Source organism: Morus notabilis, unplaced genomic scaffold (genome assembly GCF_000414095.1).
Source record: "Morus notabilis unplaced genomic scaffold, ASM41409v2 Scaffold79, whole genome shotgun sequence".
NCBI classification, from domain to species: Eukaryota; Viridiplantae; Streptophyta; class Magnoliopsida; order Rosales; family Moraceae; genus Morus; species Morus notabilis.
This window is the reverse complement of record NW_010366287.1, coordinates 209,553-231,716: the sequence shown is the minus strand read 5'-3', so window position 1 is coordinate 231,716 and position 22,164 is coordinate 209,553. Positions and strand designations below refer to the sequence as shown.

The following is a 22,164-nucleotide window of genomic DNA, read 5'->3' as shown; positions in this document are numbered from 1 at the left end:
TTTGCCTTTTCCTTCCTCTCTCTTAATGTCTTCTTCGGACCTTCTTCTTCTTCTTCTTCTTCTGCTTCTCTTCTTTCTCTGTACTACTACTGCTACTTCTACTCTTCGTACTTCTTGCGGCTTCATCATCGGCAGACATTGCTGAGAAAAAAAAAACACGATTTTAGAGAGAGAAACTTAGTCAGGTCGGAGAGTTTCTCTCTCTCTCTCCTTTTTTTTTTTTTTTTTCTTTTTTTGGTTCTTCCATTGAAAATGTCGCATTCGGGGAAGCCTGTTTCAGAGCTAGGACTCGACTCGCTCGGCGATCGGCTCGCCGAGTCGCTGAGCTGCGAAGCCAACAAGCCGGATTTCCGAGAGCTCGATCTCGGCTCCCCTGTTTCTCCGTTACGGACTCGGCTAGCGACGGCCACCAGCAGTAGCTCCAGCTCATCGGGATCGGTGTCGGGCCGAAATGGGCCTGGGCCTGGCCCGAGTCATCCATCGGCGGCGAGGAGATCCGATTCCGGGCCCAATACCAGTCACTCCGGCGAGCTTTCTGTCTCCAGCGAGAGCAGTCCGACGGCGGCGGAGAGTCTCCGATCCTCTGGCTGCGGAGGGAGGAATTTCAAGCCGGGACACGCGAGATCCGATTCGGGGAGCTCGTCGCCGGCGCTGAACGTGCTCCCGACGGGGAATATCTGCCCGTCGGGGAAGATCCTCAAGACCGGCATCGCGATGGCGGCGGCGAGTGGCGGGAGAAACCACAGGAGCGACGTGTTGGGCTCCGGGACGGGGAATTACGGCCACGGGAGCATAATGCGGGGCGGATCAGGCGGAGGAGCGACGAAATGTGAGACGGCCGCGTCGGCGAATCAGCGCGGAAGCATCGGCATTGGTGGAAGGGGGACGGGGAGCGTGGATCCGGAGGAGCTGAAGCGGGCGGGGAATGAGCAATACAAGAGAGGGCATTTTGCGGAGGCTTTAAACCTGTATGATCGGGCAATTGCGATGTCGCCGGGGAATGCCGCGTACTGGAGCAACCGGGCGGCTGCATTGACGGGCCTCGGGCGGCTCTTGGAGGCGGTGAAGGAGTGCGAGGAGGCAGTTAGGTTGGATCCTAATTACGGGAGGGCTCATCAGCGTTTAGCTTCTCTGTTTCTTAGGTGAGAAAAAAGATGCAATAACAGCAACTTTACTTTCTGATTATTTGGGTCTGCATTGTTTTTGAAGATGATTTTACTTTTAATCGGATCTAGATCCCTTTCAAGTGGTTTCTCTTTCTCTACTCAATCTGTTTATTGACAATGTTGTGAATTCTTTCATTTCTAGCTTCTCTTATTTTCATTGTCTTGTAGTCTTTGGTTTTCACTTTGACGATGGCTCTACTATATTGCACTGAAGTTGTTCAGTTTGAGATTTTTGACTTGATTAATGTTCTTGTCTCTCTGTCTGAGGTTTTTGGTTTCTCTGGTTATTGGTTTTTCTGTTAATTGTCTATTAAGGACTGGAAACCATACATGTTCCTATTTTGAGTGATTTTGGATATTGGCTAGAGTTGAACACGTTCATTTCCGGCTTCTAGGTGAAATATTCCTATTCAAAACGTGTCTGTCTCAAATACCATGTCTATAAATTTCAGCTGATTCTGTTTATTTGGTTCATGGTTTTCTGTAAGTGTGTTTTTTTTTTCCCCTCTAATAAAATCATTTTTGGGTAAGTTGAAATTTCTTTCCTTCTTTCAATTTGAATAATGCGTCTGATATTTACTTGTGGGAATCCTTTATACAATGGTGTTACAGGTTAGGGCAGGTTGAGAATGCCAGGAGGCATATATCTTTTCCAGGACTACATCCAGATCCGGCTGAGTTGAAGAAGTTGCAGACGGTCCAAAAGCATCTCAACAAATGTAGTGATGCCCGCCGAGTTGGCGATTGGAAAAGCGTCTTGCGGGAAGGCGATGCTGCCATTGCTGCTGGAGCCGACCATTGTCCTCAGGTGAGGCCTAATAATTTTTTAAGAAGTATACCTTTTTTCTGAATGAACTGCTTATAGTAAACTATAACGAACGGCTGAATTGGTTCAAATTGAATTTACAGCTCTCTATGTGTAGAGCGGAAGCATTTTTAAAGCTCCACCATATTGATGATGCTGAATCGAGCATATCAAGTGTGCCCAAGCGGGAACCATCAGCCAACTCATGCAGGCAGACGAAGTTTTTTGGGATGCTTTCTGAAGCTTATATCTACTTTGTCCAAGCCCAATATGAGATGGCGCTGGGAAGGTGAGTTAAAAAATTCTTAAGGCTTCACTATAAATCAGATGGCAAAATGGTTTTGGGGAGAGTGAGAATGGATGATGGATGTACTGCAGGTTTGAGAATGCAGTTACAGCTGCTGAGAAAGCTGGGCAGATTGATGCACGAAATGTTGAAGTTGCTGTGCTGCTTAACAATGTGAGGTTGGTAGCAAGAGCTCGGTCCCGTGGCAATGATCTCTTCAAGTCCGAAAGATTCACCGAGGCATGTTCGGCTTATGGTGAAGGTCTCAGGCTTGATCCTTCGAATCCTGTTCTCTATTGCAACAGAGCAGCTTGTTGGTTTAAGCTTGGAATGTGTGAAAGATCCATTGAAGACTGCAACCAAGCATTGAGCATTCAACCGAATTACACAAAAGCTCTTCTCCGAAGGGCTGCCTCAAACAGTAAGGTAACATCCTCCTTAAACCTCCTGCGGTGCTTTGTGATTATTTATTTTAGGTCTGTTTATCTTAGGCCCCATTTGAATTGTGAGTTGCAGCTAGAAAGATGGGAAGATGCTGTTCGTGATTATGAGGTTTTAAGGAAGCAACTTCCATATGATAATGAAGTTGCTGAATCTCTATTCCATTCACAAGTTGCGCTCAAGAAATCCCGTGGAGAAGAAGTTTACAATCTCAAATTTGGTGGTGAGGTGGAAGAAGTATCAAGTCTTGAGCACTTCAGAGCTGCAGTGTCTTTACCGGGTGAGACTTCCGTTCTTCAAATAACTAGAACTAATATACCAGCTTACCTTTACAATCATACCATTTACATAGTACAAGTCTTTTAAAAATCTTGATTCAAACTTATAGGTGTTTCCGTGGTCCATTTCAAAGCAAACACAAATTTGCAATGCAAGCAAATATCTCCATTCGTTGACTCTCTTTGCGGCCGTTATCCATCTATAAATTTCCTCAAGGTAATCAGTGCATTGCTAATCCTCCTTTACCAGATGTAGCATGCTTTTTTTCTTTGTACTCTGGGTTTTTTTCCTCTTTAGAATTTATAAAAGAATAGAGTAGGAAACATGCTTATTCCAATTGTGGTGGTTGGTTGATTATCGAAGGTTGACATTGAGGAGAGCCCAGAAGTTGCAAACATGGAGAATGTGCGGATTGTTCCAACCTTCAAGATTTACCAAAACGGTAACCGAGTAAAGGAAATTGTATGCCCGAGTCGCGAAATGCTGGAACACTCGGTCAGGCATTGTAGCTTTTAGAACTTTCATGACTGCACTGTAACTCTCTGCTTCACTTGCCATATTTTTGCGTCATCGTCTTCGTGCTGCCCAAAAATCCCCCCAGTTTGTTTGATCATAGGAACTCTTCCACAGCCCTTAATTCCAGTCTTCGCCTCCTTCCTTATAATATAGGGATATTACCAGACACCTGTGACATAATCAGACCACATAAAAATAATCTTATTTAGCAGTCAATTCCAACGGATTCCAGAGAGATAGCTTAGTTCCTTTTGCAGTTTTTATTTATTCATTCATTCCTCATTGCTCTCTGGTTCCAATTTTCTTCCCCCTTTCTTTATCCTTTTGTTGAATTTCTCCCTTTTTGGAACTTGTATTTCATTTTCATGTAGGCCTGCCTGATTATTGTATTTCCAAACTAAAGAGTTGAGAAAAAAAATGTATACAATCATTTAATTGGGTTATTCAGCTAAATGAGGGAAAGAAAGAGAGATAAGAGAAATGGCTGGCTGGTAGAAAGGATCTGTACATGTATATATGTGATGTATACCAAAACCAAAAAAAAAGAAAAAGAAAAAAAGGAAGTTATGAACTGGTGGGTACTTACTGGGTTAGTGAAAGAAGGATGAATATGTTGTTATTATTGTTGTTTATTTCCTTAAACCATTTATTTTCATCAATAAAAATTTTCTGATTTATTTTCTCCACATGTTTGCTTTTCGTTTTTCCCATTTTCTGCTTTCACAGGAGAGTACATTTGAATGTTCCGTAGGTTTCTCAGTGAATGGTGTGAGATGTTTTCTGTTTTGTTTTGGTTTTTTTGTTTTTTTTTTTTGTTTTTCGACTTGGTCATTTTTGTTCCTTCTGTAAAGTCATATATGTTAAATGAGGTAGGCGACGGTGGTTGAGACAATTCATTCGGTTTCTTAAAGTAAATTGTCTTTAAAGAGAGATGCATCAAATTCAAAACCCACTAAAATCTCACCAGTGGTTTAGTTGATAAAACAGCCTGTCCAAGAGAAATGGGCGATTCTGAGTTAAGCACGTGTCTATTTTATTGTGATTATGAGTCACTCACTAGAAAGTTAGACACAAAAACTTTCAAGGAAACTCGTAGTTTATGATTAAAAAGTTGTCAAAGTGAATAATTTTGCTACTTGATTTAGCAGATTTTAGCACTTGGGTTAGGAAGATTGTGTAGTGTCCCAAACAAATAGCCACTGCCTAATTAATATTCAGAGCCTAAAAAGTAGTGGCTTTGGTCGGTGTCAAATTAGATGATGCTGACCTAGACCCTCCATTAGCCATTATTTGTGCCTTTTTAAGTCGATGATTCTATATTGTGTATTCTGGTGTGGTGGCCCTCTGGAATACTTTTGAAAATTTATTATCTTATTACAATAGAAGACAAGTCATTTGGAACTTGGTTACTTATTATATTTCCTCACTTCCCCCCTTTTAATCATTAGGAAAATGACCTATCATAAGTGTCTAAAGTGCTTGGTTTGTTGCCTAATTTTCTCTATCTAAACTAGTCATCTCAGCTTGAATAAGTATTGGTTTTGTGTATGACTTGAAAGTGAGAGGTGGATTTAGAGGATTCTAATTGCACGCGTGGGCCTCGTTTGATAACTTGAAAAAAATTAAATGAATTTTCTTTGTAAAGATGAAAATGTATATATATATTTTTGAAAAGATGATAATACTTTTGACCAAGAAAATGTTGTGTTATAACAATCCCGTTCATTTCACTGATTCGAGTTTAGAATTCAAGTTTTGTTACAGTAAAAAGCTCTCAGAAACAGTCGCATTTAACTTTTTTACTACAGTAAAAAGTTCTCACACAACATCACATCTTAATTCGAATTAAAAATTTAAATTAGCGAACCGAACGGACCCACGTGGAATAGCTCTTTACACGTTGTAACAAATATTAGAAGATGAGGTAAACCAAATATGAATGGCTATTTGGAACATAAAGTTCCGTTTCGTGAAGAACTTTTGTCAAAGCATGTAGATTCCTATTTGGGGAAGTTTCTTGAATCTTAAAACTCTTTAATTTGGGAAAAAAATAAAAACAAACTAGTTTAGAAATTTGAGAAAATAAGTACGTTAGAGAGATTTATTTTCCTGCATACTTTCTCTGACTTTCTTTTCCCTAATAAGAATCTGTAATAGGATATGAAAAATATCCTATTAGAAGACCGTCATATTTGTATAAAATTTTATTAATTTTGCATAGTTTTTCCACTCTATTGTAGAAAGTTACTTTCACTTCTCCCCTTTATTACAAAGAAAAATTAAGATAAACGAATGTAGTCTCTATTTTATCTACTACTAAACAAAGTCACTTAAGCAGGAGCTAAAAAAGAGAGAAAAAAAAAGATAAAAAGAGATAGAAATTAAGAGGACGTTTAGTTTATGTATTCAGAATCATTCTCGTTTTACGTGTATTTTTTTGTGAAAAAATACTGTAAAGAATAATAAATTATGATTCAGAATCAATGACGAATATAGAAAACAAACATCCCCTAGAAGATTTTAAAACTTGGACACTTATGTCTGAAGTTAAAAATCTTAACAATTGGATCCCCAAATTAAAAGATTTCTTTTTCTTCGTCTGTTTAGTTTTCTTTTTCTTGCGTCTGTTTATCCTTCCGTTTTTCCAATCATTAAACCCATAGATAAAGATTGAGGACTGGACGTCAGCAAAAAGTCTAGAGGGAAAGATTGATAATTTTGAACAATATTAGTTGAAGAACACGTGCGTAGAGTAATCATATATCATGTTTTAATTACCATGTTATTATTAAAAGTATATAATAACTTAAAAGAAACTGAAATTTGAAAAATTAAAATTTAGGACGAGTAGTCAAAAAAAAAAAAAAGATTAAAAGAAGGACTAAGATGAAAAAGAAAAAAAATTTGGCAAGTAAAAAAAAATGTAGCCACTGTTGCTGTTCACGCGTTTTTGACCAAGAAGTATGTGAACAGTAAACGGGTTTCTTAAGATGAAAAGGGAAAAAAGAATAGAAAAATATCAAAAGCGAAAAAAAAAGAACAGTGAAAACACTGTTTATAAGGGGTGATTTTTAACTAAAACCAGGTCATTTTGATTGAAAATAACGAAGCCCATTGACATTTTTATATAGGGAGAAAGGGAAAAATAGATCAAGATTTGAGATAAATTAAAATTAATAGGTTAATAGTTTACATAAGTTAATAAATAGGCTAAATTATTGTTTTCGTCCATAACTTGTCTGGTTATGAACTATAACTTGACAAGTTATTTACGGGTTTTGTCCATAACTTGTCTGGCTATGAACCATAACTTAACAAGTTTGTCCATAACTTATCTAGTTATGAACCATAACTTGACAAGTTATGGCTTACTAATTTCTATAACTAAAAGTTAGCATATATACTTTCTTAAGTTTTTCATATTAGTCTATTTCCTATTGTTTCCCTTTTATATATTATTATAGATTAAGCTCATATATATATATATATATACATATATTTCTAAATAATAAATGGAATTGATTATGGTGTATTGCAGATCAATCAACAAAATTTACTTCCAAAATAAAGTAACATGTCCATCCATTCCGTTGTAGTTGACAACAAAACATAAACATCCTAGTGCAATCCGCTCTAAACTACCCATAATTGTGTGAATATTCTGTCCAAAACATGTGTAAAACTTCTTGATCACAAGTACTTATAAAAGTGTCCAACAATCCAAAATATTACCACCATCCAATATGTTGACCCCTATCCATATAAATATCCACAAACTATTTTTACAAAAACATATTCTGTTTTTTTTTTTTTTTTTTAATTGTGCAAGTATTTGCTCAAATTTACACAAAATTGTGTAAATATTAGCCCTGAGGTATATTGCCGTTCCCTAACATCATGCCTAATAGCTTACCCTGCAGCTATTAGGATAAATGTCAAATGATAGTTTATAAATGGTCGATTCTTTTTATTCTTACGAAAATGAAAAAAAAAAATCATGTATTTCTCGCAATTGTTAATAACTGTTTATAATATTAGAATGATATTCTAATTTTTTTTAAAAATGTGTTACGATGATGTCGTTTTTAGAACATAAACCATCTCTTTTTATCCATCTAATTAATTAATCAGAAACTAGTTTTGTTAATATTTTACAAAATACATTTTAGAAACATTTAAAAAATATATAAATTGTCTGAAATTATTTATTTTGTATATTTATTTAATTTAATGTAATTTTAAGCTGATTTAACAATTAAAAATTAAGTATGATAGAAGGACTTAACAAAAAAAAGACCTAAACAAAGTAAAGTAATAAAATAAAAAAAAATAAAATAAAAAAGTATACTCAACGATTACAACAAAGTGTGAAAAGGGCGTGTCGGTGCATAGACATATGTGTTGTTTGTTCCTTAAAACCAAACATTATTATATGTGAAAAAGGCCAAAAAAAAAGTTTTTTTTTCCTATATATATAATATTTTTTTATTTCAGTGAGACAAATGGAAAGAAGAAAGCGTAGAATATACGACTATAAGAGGCGCGTGAGAATGAAGTTAACATCATCGCCAGCGCGACAACGAAGATTGGAAAGCGGCAGAAAAAGACAATTAAAAATGAGAAATTAAAATAAATGAATAAAAATAAATAAATAAATTGTGACCATAATATATTTATGAGTGAGACATTTAATTTATAAATTTAAAATTATAATTTATAATTTTAATTTTTAAAATTTAATTAAAAATTATAATTTAGACGAATTTTTAAAATAAACATTTTAATTACGACTTATACTATTCCTACAGTTAGTACGGTGTACTATTCACTTGAGTACAAAAGTGGCAAGAAGAAAAGCCATCCAAATTGCAATCTGAAAACTTAAACATCAAAATATGAACGTTACCGCTATTCAGGCATTAATGTCTTCAGAGTTCGGATCCATGTCGTCAACCACCACCAAAGTGGGAGAAAATCTCGGGATGGAACTTGGCTAAGACACATAAATCGAAAATAGTTCATGATTCGCTACAGTATTTTTTTTCATAAAAAATACACATAAATTAAAAATAATTTTAATTTCATAATTTTAATCTATGAACTAAACGGGTGATTAATCTCATTTATTTTATTATTTTAAATTTTAAATTCGAGTTATAGTATAATTTTATATAAAAATTTTTAACAATAGTAAAAAAATTAAATATAACTTTTTATAAAAAATTTTAACCGTAATTTTAACTACAGCATTACAGAACTGAAGAAGGCCTTTTAGACTGGGCAAGTCTCAACGCGCATCTACAGTACTGATGATCCATCAACAAGCACTTTGCAAAACGAGAACAATTGTACAATTTCATATTTAAAAAATACAAAAAATAATATATGTTTATCTAAAATATAAAGCATAATTATAGTGGTTGTTCAAAAATTGTTAAGTTAAAATAGATTTTTACATATTTTAGCTAAAATCTTTATTTTTTTATAATTTGAATCAAAACTCAAATTATTTATTATAGTATTGTGCCCGTTTAGTATCAGTTTTCAAAACATTTTTCACGTTTTTCAAGAAGAAAAAATAAAACCAGGAACAGAAACATTGGCTTTGTTTGTTTCAATTTTTCACGGTTTTCGAGAATAAAAATTGAAAACTCGTATCCAAAACGCGTTTGGTGCAAACTTTCCTAAAAATTAAAAACAAAAACGTTTTTTTGTCTTTTTTTAAAAATCTGAAAACGATTTTTTCTCGTTTTCATTTTCTCCTCCGTTTTCGTTTTCTCTCATCCGTTTTCCTTTTCTCTGAAAATTTGATCTGCGCCTCGCCATTTGCTTCTCTGTTTTCCTCTCGCCTGACCTGCGCCATTTACTTCTCAGTCGAGCTCCTCCGTTCTCTTCTCGCCTGATTAGTTTGGGTTTCACGAATCACAATTAGGTCGTCTCTCGTGCGTCATTACTATCCACTTCACTTTGTAGTAATAGTTTTTATACTTTGACTCCATTTCATTTCAGAGAAAGCCAACAAACGCCAACTATGGAATCTCTCAAATTTCGTCTCTGACCAACGGAGCTTTCTCTCTCCTCTCCAAAATATCAAACCCAACTAACTTACAATCCAAACTTGCAAATACCCATTAAAGCTAGACCCAAATTACCCACACATTTTTCAGCTTCCACAACAAAGCACCTGAAAATAATGGCGAAAAAGAGGTCGCCGATCGAAGGCGTGAATGAAGAGTTGAACAAAATAGCTTCACAGAACCTTGATTTCGCTCCTGCTCGCAAAAGGGTTCGGTCCGCTTTCGCTGATGTCCAGCAACAGCTTGATCATTTCTTGTTCAAGCTTGGTTTTTCGGTTTTGATTTTCTACAAGTGATCATGAGTTTCGTGGGTTGTCGGTGGAATCGGTGGAATATATTATTATTTAAAATATAATTACATGTTTTTAAAAATTAAGCAACCAAACGCAGTTTCAGTTTTTTTTTTTAAATTGAAAACAATCTCAGAATAAAACTACCCAACGCATTTTCAGAAATGATTCTAAAATAAAAATGAAAATGTTTTCATTTTCATTTTCATACAGAAAATAAAAACGTTTTGGAACGAATTCCAAACACACCCATTGTTTAGCCTAAATGAAGGACAAAAAACAAAAATGAAACCGGTTTTTAGTTTAGTGTAATATGAGGAAGAAACTGAAAACGCTTTTTTTTTTCGTTTTCATTTCTGCATTTCCATTTTCTCCTTCCTCACTCCTCCGAGATGCTGGTTCGCTCTATACTCCACTTCTCTAATTAATGGAGATTACAATCCTGATGAAATTGTCATCACCAGGCTAACGCCTCAAGGATCCACCGACTACAGACCCGCCGTCCCTCTCTCTGACAAATTTGTCGCCGTTGCGTCATACGGTTCCCGTCCTTGGGGCGGTGAATTACTGCTGGCCCACGAGGACGAAAAGCCCAAGAGCCCACCGATGAAGATGAGAACCACCAACGGCGACGAGAACCTCCAGCTGACCCACGGCGACGACAAAAAGCTCAGCACCCATCTCCGCCCATGATTTCCTCCTCCGCCGCACGATTTCCTCCTCCTCCACCGATGCGAGATCTTTTTCTTCTCTTTCGACGAGCTTCCTTCGATCTTGACCGCCTCCTCTGATCTTCCTCCGATCTACAATTTTCAATTCTTGACCGCCTCCTTTGCAACTGGAATCGTGACAGTCTGATCCAGAGTCACCAGAAAAAAGACCACCAGCCACCCATCGATAGGGGTGGGTCATGATCTGAACATAAATTTTCTTTGTATTTTGATTAGATGAATGCTTTGGGTAGCTAAGTTGGATTTTGGATGGGTGTAGGCGTATGTTTCCATTTTCTTTGAGAACATCATAGACGTGGGTCTCTTGTACTTTTGCTACAAGAAATGAGTTTGATTGCTATCACGTATTTCGATGGTTCTGAAGTATATTAGAACTGGGTTCATGGGTTGTTGGTTTGAAATTAGTTACATTTGATAGTTTTTTCAGATAAATTTAGATAGTCAAAATTCAATTTAATTGTATCTATTTTTAATTTATGTTCAAAGAATAAATAAATCTTGAAGTTGTTTTTTTTTATCTGTGTTGTATTTTGAATGAAAGAATGGTTTTATATTAATTATTAGTGTTTTTATTTGGGATTCAATTATTATTTATTTAATATATTATTATTTTAAATATTATTATATGTTTTTAAAAATTAAACTACCAAATACAGTTTCAGTTTTTTAAAACTGAAAATAATCTCAGAATAAAACTACCAAACGCATTTTCAAAAATGATTCCAAAATGGAAATGAAAACGTTTTCATTTTCATTTTCATACAGAAAACAAAATCATTTTGAAACGAGTTCCAAACGCACTCATTATCTCTCAAAAAAATTTAACTTTAACTTTTTTATTAGTGTTTTCTATCATATAAACTCATTTTTCAATTCAACTCTCAACTTGAACCCGTGAAAATGGCAAAATTTATACCACATGATCTTGTGTCCCTTCATTTGTTGTTTGGGTTAATTGTATTTGTACTCTTTTTTTTTTCTTTACTACCACATAACCGTACAATGTAAACTATGACAATTAAAACATGATTATCTAATGCAAGACATAAAACTTGGCAATGCTCATGAGATATTGTCTTTTTCTCGAGTAATTTTGGATTTTCTGGAACTTGTGCATGTCAGGAAGAGTCAAGATTGATGAGCATTCTATATACTCATAAAAGGCAGTTTGTTGTGCTAATATTGCCATTCTTTTAGATCTAGTATTTATCTTGGATAAACTTTAATTTCTTAATACCTTGACGCATTTTGTATACCATACTATTAGTGGTTTTTTTTTTTTTTTTTTTTTTGAAGGGAACTCCACTAGTGGTTTACATATAACATTAGTATATATTTTTCGGTTATGTCCTTTATTAATATCCAATGCATTTTTTTCTTCTTTGAAAAGTGGATAACTTCAAGCACCCTTGTAAATTTTAACTAACTAAATCTTATTTAAGTTAAAGACATATATCCGGCTAACTAAACCATTCCATGCCACTATTATCGACTTTTACAATAATAAAAAGAGTTACAGCAGCCATAAAATAACTATATATATATACGTTGTAATCAACAAAGTCACTTATTTTAACTTCGTCTAAGAGTCTAAGGGCTTGTTCTTTTGAGTGAAAAACTTAAAAAAATGCAACTCGAGTTACAACTTTATTCGAGTTCATGTTCTTTTAAGTTTGAACTCGAGTTTGGGACTAAAACTCGAGTTCAAGTTTCCCCTTCAACTCGAGTTCAGAAACTCGAATTCAAATTAATAAATAGTGTTTTTTCTATTCTTAAAAATGCTATAACTTTTTCGTTTTAATTTTGATTGAAATGATTTTTTTTCTATGCATTGACAACGAAAAGACAAATAAAACATCACCCATATACCCTATTAAAATTTTCCATGAGTATTGAGTTTTTATTAAAATACTATCTAAATACAAATTCAAATTCTGACTCACTCAAACACAAACTCAAAAAGATTCTTATCTTAAACCATAACTTAAATGTACACAACCAAACACAAACTCAAGTTATAACTTCAACTCAAATTATAACTCAAATTCAACTCAAAAATTATACTCAAATTAAACTCTAAAAGAACAAATCCTAATTTTCTAAACTTGATATTTTTCCCCTTTGGTTTTTGAAGGGCGTTTGTTTGTTTTTTTATTGTTTTTCTTTTTCTATCAAACTCTACGCACTACAAGAAAGCATGGTTTTACCGATGAATTTTTGTTTCCCTATTGTTTTTGAAGAGCGTTTGTTTCTTTTGTTTTCTTTTTCTTTTTCTATCAATTCTAGAAAGAATGGTTTTACCGACGTATTTTCATCTGTAAAAACCATATTTCATCGTTAAAAATCTAAGGGATTGTTCGGCAGGGTTAAAAACTTAAAAAAAGACAACTCGAGTTTTAACTTTATTCAAGTTTATATTCTTCTAAGTTTGAACTTAAATTGAAACTCGAGTTTGAGACTAAAACTCGAGTTCAAGTTTCCACTTCAACTCGAGTTCAGAAACTCAAACTCAAATTAATGAACAGTATTTTTTTTAGAATGTACATGCATGTCATAGATATGATGTAGAATGTACATCATATCTATGACATAGATACAAACTCAAACTCAAACTCAAAAAAAACAAAAGTTAGACAATTATAGAGGTGAGGTAATTAACAATAACATTATTGATTCCAAAACCAATAGTTTTTTCCATGGATATGATGTAGAATGTACATGCATGTCATAGATACATAACTTGGTCTCTCAAAATAAGTTTACAAGTGACATGAGCATAATGTAGCCTTTCATCGAGACAAATCTACGAAATTAACCAATATATATATATATATATCACGGGCACATTTCTTCATCCAAATCCGCCATTTCTTCGTCCTTTGAGGTGCAAAATACCATTACGGAAGTTTCTTTTCCGTTTTTTCAGCAAAAAAAAAATATATATATATATATATATATTTTCCGTTGAGCATAATAGAGCATGTTTCTCATTTTGTGTTCAACATATAATATAGCTATATGCAATGACTGAAAAATAATTGGTGGAAAATGATGCCCACGTTTCTTTTTGAGAGAACGAAAGAGTAATTAATTTTACCTAAACATACAAGTTACAGAGACATGGATTCCAAAACGGTAAAAACAATTGACAGCCAATAATAACTAGGGTGATTTTGAGAACATTTAAACTCCACCCTTTTCAAGCATCAATTCTCAGTTTTTCTTTTAAACTGACAGTTAATAACATAGGTTGCAATATTGTTATTTGAGGGGAGAAAAAGTATCCACCATTTATCTTTACGCACCACTTGCATACAAACGGGTCCATTCCTTTGCTGCAGGTACCAAGAGACAACAAGGCAAATTGAAAATTGACATTCGTCTTCAATACTAGTAAATTGTATCAACAAACTACAGTGATGCCAAAAAAATCGGGAAGTAATTTACCTGTTTCAACGGCCTCAACCTCATTAGTTTTCCAATGCTTAGCAATGTTCTCAGAAAGGGGATCATCTGGATTTGGGGCGCTAAGAAGTGCTTGTATACTAGTAAAAATTGATATCAATGTTAACAAGTTTCAAATTCGCATACATGCTAAGATATCTTACTATTCCTAGGTCACTATTCAAATAGCAATTGAAAATTTGGTCAGCAAAGAGCAAAGTAGAGGAAAACAAGTAAAAGATACTAAAAGACATAAGGGCGCATTTGTTTCACGCGTTTGAAACCATAATTTAATTCTACTACAATACTTTTCTTTAACAAAAAATTTGAATAAAAAAAATCACGCCAATAGTTCTCTCACGATAGTTGAATTCAGAATTAAAATTACTGACTTAAACGCACAAACCGATTAGGCCATAATTCTATATGTCCTAACGCCTCGTTCAATTTGCCGATTCGAGTTTTCAATTCAAGCTGAGATGTGATTTTATATGAGAGCTTTTAGCTGTAGCAAAAAAAAAGTTAGATATGACTTTTTGTAAAAGCTTTTAACTGTAGCAAAACTAGAATTAGTAAAATGAACGCGACCTAAGCTAGCACAACATAGTATGGCTATGAATTCTTCAGGAGAGTGTAGGATACAGAATATTAGTGGATCATTTGAGTCTAGGACAATAGTTGATGGTACCTTAAAAGTACAGTTCGAATTTGGAGAGCAGGACTCCATTTGTCTTTCAAAATATCAAGGCAAATCCTACCAAGCTGCATCAACAAGTAGAGAGAAAAATCAAGAGGAGAAAAAAAAAAAGGAAAAGCCCAAGAAAAATGTCAAAAGGAAAAAATATTTCGCTACCTTATCAATGTTAGGATGATAAATCTTGGTAAGAAATCGAACCTGTTAGAAGAGAAATTAATTAATCATATAGAGGCCAAATAAGACGAGAGGCTGCAGTTTTGCACAAAAAATTAAACAAGTAAATAACCATTAACATCGATAAACAATGTAAATAAACCAAAAATTGACCTGCTTCCTCACCCTTACACGGGGAGATACCTGATCTATCCATCCTACCGAGTATAATGCACCTATTTGACTTAATTGTTAAAATTTTCCAAAAATAAGACGAGCATTAATTTTCTCATAACCTCCCAAGGACTAGTTCCAACCCACAACTTGAGTTTGGGAAGATAGGTTAAACCTGGTCGTTAATGATGCAGCAGATTCACTATGGAAAACCATTATAGTGTAAAAGGGTATGAATTAACTGCAATAAAAAAAAAAAAAAAAAAGAGCAATTCTCGCCATCTTTCTGCTCTGTTTTTATTCCTCTTATAATGGAATCTTATAAAACAAAGGGGTGACCAGGACCTGATGGCCTTGCTTGAAACGAACAGAGGCAGATTAGATGATTTAGATCACCCTATATATCAAAATGGCGAAGTCAAAGTACCTTGGGAGCAGCCATTGGATATTCTTCTGGCAAAAATAGTTCCAATTTGAAAACTCCTCCTGTATAAAAGATGTCAGACAAGAAAATAAATCATCTTGCTTGGAAAAAGTACTGTGGGGGAAAAAAAAAACAGAGAGAGAGCAAGAAAGATAAAATGGAGAACTTATTTATTTAACATTACGATCCATAAAATAAAGACAGTAATTGTTGGAGCGAAGACTGACGATAAACACAAAGATTGTTGTTTTCTTGGCCTAACAAAAATCAAGATGTAAAAAAGTGGCAAATACAAATAGCTTTTCCGCCTCGTCCCCATTTTTCAAATGGAAAGCTAATATAATTTGGCAGTAACCAAAAGTCTAAAGGATATAACGGTGATGTAAAGGATCATATATGCCTAGCCAGCCACGCATACAAAATGTCATATAGTTGGTGTGTCAACCTGTATCAAAGTGATCCTTAGACGTCATTATTTTATTTTTATATATAGTTGTGTATTCTGACTATAACCCCATTTGATAATACTTTTCTGATTAGGTTCTGCTTTTACTTTTTAAAAGCATATTTACCAGGCTGATTATTTTAGAAGTGCTTATGCTTTTGCTGTTTTATTGCTGATTTGCATCTTTAAGTGATGCCACTTAAAATTTAATGATGCTACAAACTTTATTTTGCACCCAACTTTTCACTAGTATTTCAAATTCCACTTTATAGACCAAAAAGAGTCCATTTCTGTCATGCTTATTTTCACACTTCTTCCACAACACTCATCAAACTGCATCCAATCAAGCACCAAACAAGTACCTCAGCTTCTATATTCAACATTCCCTCAACTTATTGGGGACCCTTTTGTATTTTATTAAACTTATGAAAACCCTACTTAAAACAGGTTTAGTTTATTACACATTATTCTTCTTCAAGCCACTTTAAAAGAAAGAAACTTCAAAAACCATAGAATTATAAAACTGAGCCAAAGCACTGAGTGTAAGCAATTAGTCTTTTTAATGTGAGATATTTATCAACACCAGTGAGACTGCATCAAGAGGTCATGCTAAGACCTAAATGCCAATAAAAATAATCATAAGAACCAAACAATCAAGTTCCGAGCTTCCACACATAAAGTAGAAGTTCTGCTATTTTTTTTCTGCCACATAAGACAAAGATAGTGTGTCTAGTATAAAATAAAAAGCTAACAATAATCTTTTACACAACTTGAATACCCATGTAGATGCAGCCAAAGAAATGACAGCACGCATAACACTATAGTCATTTGGTTGATCCCTACTTCAGTTTGTGTACTTTGCTACTCACACGATCAAGCACAATAGCTAAAAGGAAAGTCGCTAAATGCAAATGTCAGCTGGGACTATTCCTTCCCCCATGTATTTTTCTAATTTCTATGCCAAAAAAAATGCATTTACTAATAACAAATGAAGCTGAACCCATTAACTTCTGCACCAAAATTAAACACACAATCGAAACACACATAAAGACTTTATGTGGTAGTCTTTGTCATCTTTCAATATTAAGAAATGAAAATGCAGCTTCCAGAAAATAGAAATTGTAAACAGGGGCAAAAACTGAAATCATGCGTTCAAATTATTTTCACTTGAAAAATAAAAAATACAAAAGACAAACCCACAAATGAACCAACTAATATGGGATTATTAGATTTCTATCACAAGCAGCCAACAAAGATAAATAGCAACAAGAAGGTAGAAACATAACATAGACCCACAAAAGAAGTATAGAAATTTACCTTCATAAGGAGATTGCGTGGGGCCAAGGATCATCACGTTAAAATAACGCATATTGTCTTCGGATGGCGAAGCACTAATTCCCGGAGCTGATACCGAAAATCAGAATTTGTTGAAACAAATGAAACCCTTTATCCAATTAACATCAAAATCCCAAACGTAATAACATGATTCTAACATATTGCAAACACAATAAATCCAAAACTTTTCTCAATTTCTATGATCTCAATCAAATACAAAGATAAGAAACCAGTAAATAACTAAAATAAAAATTTAGAATTCAACCACTTACCAGGTTCACTCAGCAGACGCTGAGTCTCCTGCGGGATCATGGAAAGAAAACGATTACAAAAATTACAGAAACCCAAAATTGAAAGAAGCAGCAAAAGCCCAAAAAGTTTTGTTTGGTTTCCGAGAAAGATCGGGCACAAAATAAATATAAATAGAAAAGAAGATCGAGAAAACAAAAAGAGTAAGGCTATAGAGAATTGTAATCAGTTCGCCCATTCGATTTCTCGTAACAAATCACGCAGATCAAAGGAAACTGAGAGAGCGATCAAGAAAAAAGACAAAGATACGAACCTTGATGATCCTTCGGGGAAGATTACTGTTGGCCATTTTTCTAGGTCGATTGAAAACTACGCGAACACGAACGAGGGTTTTGCAGAGAGAGAGAGAGAGAAGAGAGAGAAAGATCTTTTCTCCCACCACAAGAAAGTGAGCATCTATAAGGGCTTCATTGACGAATTTTAATCCCTAATTATTAGCATTATGTCCTTTGGTCTATAAAATTTTAATTTTAATTTTTTAAAATGGAAAAATCTACGATACCGAACGTCACATGACGTATCGGTGTCTTACAATCAAACGGTTAACTTTTACTGGATTATGGGTAGGCCCACCGTTTTCTTTCGTAAATGAGGACGTGGACACCTGATCTTTTCTTGGATTATGGTTTACTTTAACTGGATTATGGTTAGGACCATCAATGCAATAAATTTATGAGTTTAGGAGGTTGATTAAAAAAAATTTAAAATTAGCATCGATCCATCAAACACGATAGTTTTAGGAGATCTCATTCATGTAGAAAAAATTTATTTGTTGAGCGCGTTTGGAATTCATTTTAAATTGATTTTTTTTTTTTTTATGAAAATAAAAATGAAAACGTTTTTAAACTCAAAAATAAATCATTTTTAAAAATGCGTTTGGTAGTTTTATCAAGAGATTATTTTCAGTGTAAAAAAACACATTAATATCTCTATTTCTCTTTCTCTCTGCTCAAGAGATGAGAAAATGAAAACAAAAAATGAAAAACGACTAAAAGTCATTTTTCATTTCTCTATCATTTTACACTAAACCAAAAAATCGTTTTCATTTCCGTTTTTTATCTTTATTGCGCCAAACGCCGTTTTGAAAACGTTTTCATTTTTTCTTTCTCAAAAAACGTGAAAAATAAAAACGAGATCAATTCCAAACATGGCCATTGTGTCTAAAATTATGAGGATAGTTTTTTTTTTTTTTTTTTTTAAAGAAATTGAAAGGACAGGGTTGTAGAGAAATATCGCCGAGCTCTCTTTGGACTCAGCCTCCATCTCCTTCACGCTTCACTGACTGAAATTTCTTCACGAGAATACAGGAAAATAAAAAATAAAAAAGAGGGAGGAAAATTAAAAGGCTTTGATAGTGGATTTCAACCTAAGAAGGGAAAAAACTTTCTTTTTTTTTGTTATAGAGATATAGTGTGTTGTTTGGGAAAATATGTCTTGCCACGTCAGACAACAACCGAGCTCCACGTGGCCATCACCTACCACATCAGCTAGCGGTTAGCGTTCAAAGCTGATTCATTCCAATGGTGAAAGGGTCGATCGTATGAGGTATTTCAGAATAATCCTTGAACGCATCAACAATAAGCATGCAACCGTCGATCCTACGCATAGCCGAGGCGTGTATGAATTGGAGTCCTCAGCAGACCGACGGTGCCATAGAAGGATTGACCAGGACGAAGGCCACGTTGACTTGTTGAAATACAATAGAGACGCAGAGGGCAAAACACTCAGTTTTTTACCCATATCCCAAGAATAACCTCTGAGGTGACAGGGGGAAATCCCTAGGTTACTTATGGGTTTGAAGAATGCTAATAGCAAACAAAACACACGCTCACACGATACAAAAGTGTTGGAAGGAAACTTCTCAAGGTTGGTAAACCGGAGCCTCGAGAATGATCTCTTCAGCTTGGCTCACACACTCAATGTAATGCTTCAGTCTGTGGCCATTGACTCTAAATACTCTCTCATCACTCGGGTCCTCGACCTCAATAGCACAATTGGGAAAAACGTGTTTCACCACAAATGGACCAATCCACTGGGACCTCAACCTACCTGGGTGGAGATGCAGACGGGAGTCATAGAGATGCACCTTCTGATTCGGCTCAAAGTTCTTTCTCAGGATCTGTTTATCATGTGCCGCTTTCATTTTTGCCTTGTAGATCCTGAAATTGTCATAAGCATCATTCCTTAACTCCTCAATTTTTGACAGCCGGAGCTTGCGATGAACACCTGCAACACTAAGATCAATGTTAAGGGCTTTAATAGCCCAATAAGCCTTATGTTCAAGCTCTACAGGTAAATGACAGGCTTTCCCAAAGACAAGCTTATAGGGAGACATCCCAATAGGGGACTTGTAAGCAATAACGGTATGCCCAAAGAGCGTCAAGAAGACGTGGATCGATCCTTACGGTCGAGATTTACCATCTTTTCCAGAATCTGTTTAATCTCCTTATTCACCAACTCAGCTTGACCATTAGTTTATGGATGGTAGGCAGTTGCAACCTAATGAATGACACCATATTTTTGCATGAGAGCTTCAAAAGATCGGTTGCAAAAATAAGTGTCTTGATCACTGATGATAGTATACGGAGTACCAAACCTAGATAACACGTTCTCTTTCAAGAACTTCACAACTGTCGCATTATCATTGGTTCGACACGGCACAGCTTCTACCCATTTGGAAATGTAATCCACAGTAAGGAGAATGTAGAGGTAACTAGAAGAAGGTGCAAAAGGTCCCATAAAATATATCCCCCAACAATCGAATATCTCTATTACAAGAATTGGGTTCAAGGGCATCAGGACAAGGCACCTAACTTTTAGCACCTCACACAAGAACGACAAAACTCATTAGTATCCTTGTACAAAGTGGACCAATAAAGACCACACTGTAAGATTTTTGTGGTAGTCTTCTTCATAGAGAAGTGACCACCACAGACATCGTTATGACAGAAGTTCAAAACACTAAGAATCTCGTCATCAGGAATGCAACGCCTCATGATTTGGTCGGGACAGTACTTAAACAGGTATGAATCATTCCAAAAGAAATTACGCACCTTGACCAGAAACTTGTGCTTATCTTGTGCACTCCAATCAGAAGGAAGTTCACCGGTCACCAAGTAATTGACGATGTGAGCATACCAATGTAGCTTAGTACTGTGAAGAGATTCTTATCGGGGAAGTCATCTCGGATAGCAGTGACATCGGTAGAATCTGTAAAGTCTAATTGGGACAAGTGATCTACCACAACATTCTCAACACTTTTCTTGTCCTTAATAGTCAAGTCAAATTCTTGCAACAGAAGGATCCACCGAATTAATCGCGCCTTAGCATCCTTCTTGAAAAGGAGATTGAACACTACGTGGCATTACTTCTTGTGCGTGAGTGATGTGGCAATGTAGCAAATTTGGATTTCTTTTTTTTTATTTTAATATTCTCAATCTTAATTAATCTCCACAATTGTCTTTTCACCTGATTTATTTACACAATTGAGACCAATAATTAGTTATAGGAAAAAATTAAATAAAATCAACTAAAATAAAATAAAATAAAACAACAGAAAACTAAACTAAAAATAAATAAAACAAATAAATTCCTTAAGTTAAGAACAAAATAAATTTAAAGAAAATAACTCTATTTTATAGAGTTATCAAGACACTTTCTTTCTATGTTATTCATGTTGGTAGCCGAATCGAATTCGGATGCGGAAGCGTGGGGGAAAGCGGATCAAGTATAACAAAAATTTTCTCAAAACTTTTGAGATACTCTATAGATTATATTAATTTATGCACGAATAAATTAATCATATTAATTCATTTAATAAGAATTCAATTAGGAAAAATACCTAGAGGCCGACTCGGATGATAACTTGAGTTCTTTGACCTCGAACAATCCTAGCTCCAAAGCTTTGTGTTTAGAAAACCAATGTCTTCCACGTCAATTCCTAGAATCCACGAAGACGTGTGTGTGGGCACACATGAGACAAAACGGGTTACAATAAACACTCGAATTTCAACAAACACCAACGCATGCACAATGTGGAATTTTTGGAGAAAAATTTTCCTTTTTCCTCTCTAAGAGAATTTCGGCCATAACTGAAATTAGGGCAAAAATTGTTTTAAAGATAAAGCTTGTTAATTATCTCCTATTTGAATTTGAAACAAAATCTCCCATTCCCTTATCCTTAAGTGTGGCCGGCCAAGATAGGGGATTCTCATCATCCTTTATTCTGTAGTTCAATTTTGACTCAAATTCAAATTCCAATTTAAGTCAAACTTAAATTAATTTGAATTCTAAATTGAACAACTTATCAAATAAGTTTAAATGGATGATCTAGATGTGTTCAAATTCAAATTTAAATAATCACATTATTTAAATAATAATTAATTCTCAATTAATTATTTTTTGAGTGTTTAATTTTTAGAATTCTGTAATTCTAAAATTCTCATTTTGCCCTTTGTGTCTGGTAGAATTACTAGGACGACGCGGGGACTAATGGACCTATAATCCTGCAATCCAATAAAATTAATAATTAATTAAACACTTTAATTAATTAATTAATTCTATTAATTCCAATAGTTACTCCACTATAAACT

General features: G+C 34.7%; 2 protein-coding genes across 2 annotated transcripts; one reads left to right on the top strand and one right to left on the bottom strand.

The window, feature by feature from the left end:
• Nucleotides 1–73: 73 nt before the first annotated feature.
• LOC21401634 (TPR repeat-containing thioredoxin TTL1) lies at nt 74–4,117 on the top strand. Its single transcript, XM_010109945.2, has 7 exons — nt 74–1,142; nt 1,779–1,974; nt 2,076–2,260; nt 2,350–2,683; nt 2,774–2,978; nt 3,087–3,193; nt 3,341–4,117. Exons 1-7 carry the CDS (start codon nt 253–255, stop codon nt 3,491–3,493), a joined length of 2,070 nt encoding a protein of 689 aa, XP_010108247.1. The 5' UTR covers nt 74–252; the 3' UTR covers nt 3,494–4,117.
• Nucleotides 4,118–13,629: 9,512 nt separating this feature from the next.
• Nucleotides 13,630–17,984, bottom strand: LOC21401631 (ubiquitin-conjugating enzyme E2 36). Its single transcript, XM_010109942.2, has 8 exons — nt 17,826–17,984; nt 17,536–17,563; nt 17,246–17,332; nt 15,487–15,545; nt 14,889–14,930; nt 14,724–14,797; nt 14,039–14,136; nt 13,630–13,926 (listed from the first exon to the last, which is right to left on the bottom strand). The coding sequence occupies exons 1-8, from the start codon at nt 17,859–17,861 to the stop codon at nt 13,889–13,891; spliced, it is 462 nt and encodes a 153-aa protein (XP_010108244.1). The 5' UTR covers nt 17,862–17,984; the 3' UTR covers nt 13,630–13,888.
• Nucleotides 17,985–22,164: the final 4,180 nt, after the last annotated feature.

What these genes read in the sequence shown, in the direction of transcription:
- LOC21401634 (XM_010109945.2), top strand. Translation starts at nt 253, where the DNA reads ATGTCGCATTCGGGGAAGCCTGTTTCAGAGCTAGGACTCGACTCGCTC. An exon ending in GGGCTGCCTCAAACAGTAAG is followed by an intron (nt 2,684 to 2,773) that starts GTAACATCCTCC and finishes TGTGAGTTGCAG; the next exon opens with CTAGAAAGATGGGAAGATGC. An exon ending in CATCTATAAATTTCCTCAAG is followed by an intron (nt 3,194 to 3,340) that starts GTAATCAGTGCA and finishes TGATTATCGAAG; the next exon opens with GTTGACATTGAGGAGAGCCC.
- LOC21401631 (XM_010109942.2), bottom strand. Translation starts at nt 17,861, where the DNA reads ATGGCCAACAGTAATCTTCCCCGAAGGATCATCAAG. An exon ending in GCGTCTGCTGAGTGAACCTG is followed by an intron (nt 17,333 to 17,535) that starts GTAAGTGGTTGA and finishes TTTCGGTATCAG; the next exon opens with CTCCGGGAATTAGTGCTTCG. An exon ending in ATTCGAACTGTACTTTTAAG is followed by an intron (nt 14,137 to 14,723) that starts GTACCATCAACT and finishes AATTTTTACTAG; the next exon opens with TATACAAGCACTTCTTAGCG.